Source organism: Protomyctophum parallelum, assembly GCF_964188405.1.
Source record: "Protomyctophum parallelum genome assembly, chromosome: 10".
Lineage (NCBI taxonomy): Eukaryota > Metazoa > Chordata > Actinopteri > Myctophiformes > Myctophidae > Protomyctophum > Protomyctophum parallelum.
In genome coordinates, this window is record NC_139704.1 from 30,014,882 (window position 1) to 30,023,435 (window position 8,554).

An 8,554-nucleotide genomic window follows, 5' to 3' on the forward strand; every position below is an offset into this window, starting at 1 on the left:
CACCAGCCAATGGTTTCCAATCAGACATGAATGATTAACTGTCAGTTTAAAAAAATACAAATAATTCATTGTAAAAGCATAAAGATGACTTAATTAATGGTCAATATATACTTTATAATTTGTGGTTACAGTACTGTCTGGTATTGTCTTGCAGGCATGTGCACTTTCTCCCTTTACTGACTCAACAGATTCCATCTGGCTGAACATGATTTGCCACCTCATTCTTTCTGTGTGCTGCAGCCAGTTACAGTATGGTGTGTCTGCACAAAGTAGGACATAATTTGGAAAAACGTGTAATTTCACAACATGTTTTTTTCCCATCATGAAAAGTGCGTGTGCAACAATAAAGCCACTACCCTGCACCTTGCTTTGCATTAGTTATGCAGAGCCTGGAGGCAGTGATCTGTTTATGTTATGCAGTGTGAATCAAGCCTCCCTATGCCGTCACAACACGCTTGTGTAACGGAGCATAGTATGACCTATCTATCTCACACTACTGTATTACTGTTCTGTTCACAACAGACTTATCACCACTGAAATGAAGCAAGCTCAGACAATAAGTTTCATACAAGATCAGAAATTGTATTTGGCAATTTTTAAACAAGTGCATACAAGTACAGCTAAAAGCATTTCAGTTTTGCCAAGTGCTCGTAGAGTAGCATTAGTCACATTCTACGTTAAACAGGAACTGCCACCAGATCTAGAAGTACATCAAGAATTTTTGTTAAACATCAACAAAGAGGAACGTAGTCCATTATAATGAGTACATACCTTTATCTTCAAAAATATAGAAACACAATGTATTCAAAAATCAAAAATTATACAACCATGTTTACGAAGTATACTCTTCCCTTGGGTCCAATATGTACAAGTCCGTTAGTTTGTTTGAATGGTATGTATGTGTGACATTTATATATTTATACTCATATTTTTGCTTCCCCCACCCCAAAAAAAATGTTCAAACAAAATCAAGGGTCCCTCTCCTTTTTTACTTTCACATCCCCTGCAAGGATGGTGGCGATTTCTCCCTGCATGAAAGCCCACGGTACATTTGAACCAACGAGGGGACATTTCTCTCCACTGGGACAGTATACTTCACCCGTGGCACCTTGCTGCTTTATGCTTTCCCTCGAGCACGGGAAGCAGAATTTGTGCGAGGGCACGGATGGGCACTGAACAAAGTGTGTGTCCTCCAAACGCTCGTGACACAGAGTGCAGCACAAGGGTATGCTGCCAGGTACAGAGGAGTCCGGAATGCTTTGGGGGTGCACTTGGTCCATGCCTGGCACGTGGGGGGTGCCTGCGCCCGATGCCTCCCTCTGGGTCAGCCTCCTCTGGTTCATGGAGGATGGTGAGAGGGGGCTGCTGCTGTTTCTGCGGGTGGTGGAGTGGACCTGGTTGGCGTCCTTGGGTGAGCTGTTCCCACCGGCGTTGTCTGCCGCGAGGATGAGCGCCGCCATGGGGGACTGGCCGTTCTGTGCAGCCTCGGGTGGGGTGGTGCGGGAGTGGGGTGATATCGTGGAGGGCTGAGAGGCGAAGCTTGGGGGGGGAACTGGTGGCATTTTCAGTCCGTCAGTAGGTTGTGGCAACCACTGCTGCCCTTCTCCATTTAGCTTGGCAGCCGTCCCCTCGCCTTCTGGTTCCGGTGAAGCTTTTCTCTTCATGCTCCGAGGGTGTTTTCCTCTGTCTGGTGGTAGGAAGGGGTTAAACAACAGTTGAGGCACAACTCAGACAAGGATGAATAATTCACTTGGAAATGGATCATGCATTTTTGCTGTCCTCTGCTGAAGCACAGGGCACATAAAATATTATACAATAAAACACAAGTTGCATTATTGGAAATATTACACATTTTACACTGACTGCATGATAGTTATTTGTCCACATCTCCTAGACAATAATCATTAAGTCAATGCCCAATTTTGATTGTGCTAAAGTAGGTTTAATAAGGAGAATGACATTTAGAGTGTTAAGTTGTACTGTATAGAGTCCTACCTGGTTTGGAAGCCGTGGCACTCGCTTGTTCATAGCCCATAACCCTTTGTTGCATGGCCGCATGGTCCTTCTTGAACCTACTGTCGAACGTGTGGAGAGCCATCAAATCCCTCACCGTTTTGCCCTTGCCCATCCAGTCCTGCTCAGCTCTGTTTTTGTGGCTCTCGGATATTTCTGGCGTAAGACTGTCGGGTCTGTGTTTATCCTTGCCCTCTCTGTCTCTCTCATGCTCGGTGCTAGAGACTGATGCGGGTCTCTTGCCCATATCGTTCGGGCTACCAGCCGCCAGTGCGGACGGAAGCCCCATTTGTCCCGGTCTGCCATTGACAGCGTGCACGGGGGGCATGTTCCCCCCGTTAACCAAAGGCACTAAATTCGGGGGGACCGCGCTATTCCTGCGAGGATTGGGACTTTGGCGGTTCAGTTCTGGTGGGTCGTCTGGCTTAGGAAATCCATTCGGAACAGGAATGCCGTTTGCTTGCCTCCCAGACTGATATTCTGGACCGAGTCTGGGCGGACGGTCGGACGAGAGAGGGTAGCGGTCCAGGGGCTGGGGCGGCCGCGACCCGGGGTCTCCTCCACCTCCCGTCGAATGGTTGATAGCCTGAATGTCTTTCCCAGAGAGCTGAGATTTTCCCGGCCCCGGAGATCTCCCCTCCTGAAAGCCGTGAGCCCTCTTAAGCTGCCGGGCCGTCTCGATCACAAACTCGATCCGATCGGCTCCCTCGTAGTTGACACATCCCCTGCAGACGGGCTCGGTAAAATCCCAGATCATTGCCCACGGCATGCGCGGCAGGTCACATAAATAACATGACTGCCTCCTGGAAGCAGCGACCGCCGCGGACGACATTGCCTGGCTGCCTTGCCTTGCCTCTCTCACGGACAAAACCCGACCAAAAAATATCTTCCTTCTCCCCCTGGTTTTGCGCTATAGTCAGTCGGGTCCAAAAAAAAGCAAGTTCCTTATTAAAAAAAAAAAGAAAAACCGAGACGGGGGGGCAAGATCCGTTTAGAAAAAAAAGACACCCCGTCCCCTCCTGACTAGAGCAACACAACAATGAAGTTACAGAGAGAAGTTCATGACAGTGTGTGTACTTTACTACGGCGCGCCTCTATCTATCTCCCTCACTCTCTCTACAACCGTAGAGCTCAATGTGGAGCAGTGACGTCATCGGCCAACACTAAACTCACATTCTATTTTACTTGATTCTTCGACAGCCCCCTTTTAGCGCAAAGCTCCGTCAGTCACTGCCCCCTTTTTTATTTCATTACCTGAACTGTCGCCAAAAAGAGCATATTATATTATATATATTTATATATATTACACACACACACACACACACACACACACACACCCGCGGTCCGCCTTCCGCCACGAACGAACCGAAGCAAGGACTATTAAAACCTAACCTTGTTTATGCTCAGTACAGTACAGTACGACAAGGCGGTGTCGCTTGCCGGGGGAAAAAAAAAAAAAAAACGAATCTACAAGCTCAGTCAGGCAGGCTGACCTGACAGCGAGGCGTTGTCAGATTGTAGATCTGCTCTTTATTCTAGCAAGCAACACCGTCGTACTACGGAGTATATATATATACAATCATTCTCAGCGTGCAGGCAGCGTATACAGTATGCTCTGATACTATATTTTCGCAATGGGAGGAGGCGGCGTGTGGTGTGGGTGGGTCGCTTTAAGACAAGCCTCTTCGAAGCTACAGTACATATTATGATGTACGAGACTTTTATTTTGTGGCTGGCTAGGGAATAATATCTATTGTAGTATAATAGGCCCACTATTGTTTTGGCGGCGCAACCGTTGTGTAAACGGGGGAGGCGATGGATTTGTAAAGCGAACGTACTGTAGTGTACACGCGAAAATATTTTCGTCGTCGCGCGTTTGTTTTGTGGCCATAATAAAACAAGAAAGAGAAAAGAGACGCGCCTCAGCCTTATTGCCCAACCAGGAAGCTTTCTTCTGCTCGTGAGGTGGGGATTTCCAGCATGATGTATAGGCTTGAATGGAGCATGCTCTGCATGGCTCTGCCTCAGTGGCGTGCACAGACATTTAGAGGGGCAGGTGCTCAAGTGAAAAAAAGGGCACCTTGTGCAGCGCATTTTGGGGCGGGAACCCATTTTGGTGCTTTAGCTATTGAAAAATAGCAGATCTACAAGCTCATAGCGCGCCACCGAGTGGCGCGCTACGAGCTTGTAGGTCTGCTATTTTTCTTTAATCGAAGAACCACTGACATAGAAACATAGCTTTAGATTGTGGGGGGCCTAAATAATATAGTAGAAGCGTTTTTTTATCAAGATTTGATCAATGTCACCATGGTCCACACACTACAAATTAAGAAAAAACATAAAACGTTTTTTTGTTTTTTTTTGTTTTTTTTTTAAGAGCAAAATTGCCAAAAGGGCAGGGGGTGCTCTAGCACCCCTAGTGTCTATCTGTGCACGCCACTGATGATGTATAGGCTTGAATGGAGCATGCTCTGCATGGCTCTGCCTGCCCACGTTGTATTTGTATTTTTTTTGTCCTAGTATTTAATTAACGACATACATAACGACGCATATGAATAATAATAGCACTTCTAAAACAAAATATGTATTGTTTTGGTGCGACTTATCACTAGTAGTGGTTGGTTAAAGCCAGATAGATTAATCATAATAAAACACGATAAAAAAAAACGTATTAAGAGGAAGCCTTGAAAAATGATATCTTGATTTATAATGCGTTATTACACATCACGTTTTCATACAATACTATAACGGCCTGTAAGTAACATTAAGTGTGTACAAAACGTGATGTTGTGCAATGCACCTAACATACAATTAAAAGTCCCTCCAGGTATGTTGTGTTTGTACATTGAAGGAGTGTCCCAGTAGGGCCTGTCTTTAAACATTCCACACTCTCTCTCAGTCATATCTGGGCCCATTCCAAGTGGTTGCAGCTCTCTCTCTCTCTCTCTCTCTCTCTCTCTCTCTCTCTCTCTCTCTCTCTCTCTCTCTCTCTCTCTCTCTCTCTCTCTCTCGCCTCGGGGAGGTTTGGGTGGTTGGGTGAGGCAATGCGTCTGAAACCTGCAGACACAAAAGCATGGATGGAGGATGTGTTTGTGCAGGTCCGGACCGTGTGACGTTGGAAAAGAGGAAGCGAGATGTTTTAGTGATTTAGTCACGTATCCTTCTCCTCCTCCACCCGCCCGCCCGCCTCGATGGAAAGTCCAGTCCAGCCATTTGGCTGCCTGCCGTCGGACATGCCTGGCTGCAGCTGATCTCTATACTATCTCCGTGTCGCGCACACACACAGTAAACGACTTCTGAAAAATGCTCATGAATGACATGGTCCGGTCGTACCGAGGGTCAGTGACGTGTCGCGTGGCGAATGTATAGCAGACCTACAAGCGCACAACAACAACAACGCACGCGTGACGCGTCAAGGACACAAGGAAGGCATGGTGACTGTATGAGCTTGTATAGATCTGCTACTATTTCGCCGCGCTGCACCGTCGTACGAGGAAGCATATCCCAAATAATAATAACACAAACGCTGATCTTTAAATGATTTGATGCATGTACAAAAAACGTTTTTTTTGTATTTTTTAGATTATGTCCATTATTGCATTCAACAGGCTTGCACATATCTGTTGCACATTTGTACAGGATTCTGTAACATTACTGTAGCCTAGTTTATATAATGTTGCCAAACCATGCATACTGTAGGTTACTATGCAGTGGCGTGCACAGACATTTAGAGGGGCAGGTGCTCAAGTGAAAAAAAGGGCACCTTGTGCTGCGCATTTTGGGGCGGGAACCCATTTTGGTGCTTTAGCTATTGAAAAATAGCAGATCTACAAGCTCATAGAGTGGTGCGCTACGAGCTTGTAGGTCTGCTATTTATTTTTTTATCGAAGAACCACTGACATAGAAACATAGCTTTAGATTGTGGGGGCCTAAATAATATAGTAGAAGCATTTTTTATCAAGATTTGATCAATGTCACCGCATGGTCCACACACTAAAAAGTAAGAAAAAAAGAAAACGCTTTTTTCTTTTTTTTTAGCACATTGCCAAAAGGGCAGGGGGTGCTCTAGCACCCCCTAGTGTCTATCTGTGCACGCCACTGTTACTATGTATACTACAGTATCTCTCCCTGCCTATAGTCCGCACATGGATTGCACAAGAGACATACACATGCTGCATGCATCATTTCAGGTTATACTTTGTGCACAGCAGAAGAAAATCTGCAACTGAAAGATTTTACATGTGTCCCCAATCATTCCTGGCAACACAAATTACAACCAGCAGCAGCGTCTAGCCAGTGTATCCCACCCTCTGTTTCCCATCACGTGTTCAACTTCTCTCTGCCTGCAGTGCACTCACCATCTTTCTAGCAGGACAACATCAGGAAGTGTCAGTTAAAGCTTTATGAGCCCGTTGGGAATTGGCTTGTTCTAAGGACTAAAGTAAACAAATTCTCTTCGTAAGATTGGTGGGAAACAGTTGACTTATCCATTGGGAGTCCACTTTACTTATTGGGGGATGTTTGTGTGAGGCCATATAGCAGCAACACACTTGTTATGCAAGATGGGGGGAGGCATGCTGAAATTCTATTAAAACCCAAATGACAGCTGCTTCTGCAATGGGGATATCCTCCGTAAAATAAAATAAAAACATTTTGCCGCAGATTCTCCACAAAGAGAAGTGCGTTTAAAATAGTATGTGCATTTCAGTTGCAATGATTGTTGTGAATAGCGGAAATGTGCAAAAGACACCTACATAGATTTTATGATTAATATAAGCATGCATATTTTAGTATAATGTTAGTATGACTGACTGTGTTGACTACTACCTAAATCCATCCATCCATCTTCAACCGCTTATCCGTAGTCGGGTCGCGGGGACAACAGCTCCACCAGAGTGCTCCAGACTTCCCTCTCCAGAGCAACATTAGTGACTTCCTCCTGGGGGATTCCGAGACGTTCCAAGGCCATTGAGTCGATGTTTTTCCTCCAACCGTGCCTTGGTCTGCCCCGGGGTCTCCTCCCAGTGGGACGTTGTGAATAGTGGAAATGTGCAAAAGACACCTACATAAATGTTATGATTAATTTAAGCATTGCATATTTTAGTATAATGTTAGTATGACTTGATTGTGTTGACTGTATACATAAACAGATAATAGATGAGTAATAGGCTATAGTGTTTGTTTTCCCCTCTCCCTCTCTGACCAATTTCTAAAACTGGAAGCAGCAGCTATAAAGAGGGAAAGGTAGACAGTAGGTTCAAACTAGGGGAATACCCAAACGTGACAGCGTAACTGTGACCCATAAGCTGACATTACTTTGGTTCGTCTGCATTCTGAGCCTGCTACACTTTAGTTTGGCCATCTTTTATTCATGGCAGGGAATCATTACACACACTCCCTCTGACGTTTTCCGCCTAAGCGAAGCATAGCTCAAGAAGATGCTTTATTTTTATTGTGTTTTTCTCCCTCCCTCTCCCACAGTTTTGCTGTTATATAACCTCTGTTATAGCACTGAGGTGAGCAGCACACGCACAACTGTAACACATACCCCCAGAGATGAAAGCAGGGTATAATGGGAGAACATCACTTATGCGTGATCAACATATTATATGGAGTTCATTCTGAAAATTGTCGTGACCTACTTGCACATGAACGGCAAGGCATAGAGTTAAATGTGGAACGGCAGAGCATTCACGGATTGCTGTCTGCATGGTTCTCTCCAGATTTCCTGTATTTCTGACAGGAAAGAGTAACCATGGAGACTACCACCAGGATACCCCCAGCAACCATATACATCCTGTTTACGGTGTTGCTATTTTTAGACACAGATTTGCACAGCTGGGGTTAGAACACAGATAAAAACTTGGAGAGGTTTGAAAGATAACATAAAAATACCAGCCCTGCCTATATTTTAGCCTTCCTCTAGCAGTAAACAACGTAATTATGTAGGGTATATATAATGTGCAAGACTAAGAAATGCATAGTTTCTACATATTTGAAATAAGTTAAATTGAATAACTTTGCATTTGTACTAGGCAATGCACGACGATTATAACGAATAAGCAGTGCAAGCAACTCTACTGCGATAAATAGGTATAAAATGGAGGAATTCAAATAAAATGGAGGTTCCAGGGCAAATGGGGGAAAAAAATGTGCTGGGCGGCTGGAATCTGGGGGCTGGAGGCTGCAGAGGTGATGTCATTGGCCAGAGCAAGAGGCGAGTGAAAAACAAGTCTCCCTCTTTATTCTGATCCTCTTTGCAGGCCCAGCAGGGAGGGGGGGGGTGCAGGGGGGTGCAGGGCTTGGCAGCCAGCCAAGGCAAGGGCTGCTGGGAAATGGCAAAGGATGCCAAGCAGGCCCCGCCGCCAACATTAGAAGCTCACATCTTTGTTCTCAGAAACCTGGTGTGCTGCCAAAGGCCTCATTTCGGCTCCATGGCATGATTACACTGGATGTAGGCCAACTACTGAGAGCCTGCTCGCCTCCTCTCTCTCTCTCCCTCCCTCGCCTTTCCCTTTATACTCCCCTCCCAAGGCTCTCT

The 8,554-nt window shown here is 45.6% G+C and overlaps 1 protein-coding gene across 1 annotated transcript; it reads right to left on the reverse strand.

Annotated features, from left to right (window-relative positions):
- Positions 1-561: 561 nt before the first annotated feature.
- Positions 562-3,327, reverse strand: irf2bp2a (interferon regulatory factor 2 binding protein 2a). The gene is made up of 2 exons (XM_083774561.1): positions 1,996-3,327; positions 562-1,687 (listed from the first exon to the last, which is right to left on the reverse strand). The coding sequence occupies exons 1-2, from the start codon at positions 2,843-2,845 to the stop codon at positions 969-971; spliced, it is 1,569 nt and encodes a 522-aa protein (XP_083630687.1). The 5' UTR covers positions 2,846-3,327; the 3' UTR covers positions 562-968.
- Positions 3,328-8,554: the final 5,227 nt, after the last annotated feature.

Coding starts and splice junctions, on each gene's coding strand:
- irf2bp2a (XM_083774561.1), bottom strand. CDS start 2,845: ATGTCGTCCGCGGCGGTCGCTGCTTCCAGGAGGCAGTCATGTTATTTA. Junction 1,688..1,995: donor TGCCACGGCTTCCAAACCAG/GTAGGACTCTAT, acceptor TCCTACCACCAG/ACAGAGGAAAACACCCTCGG.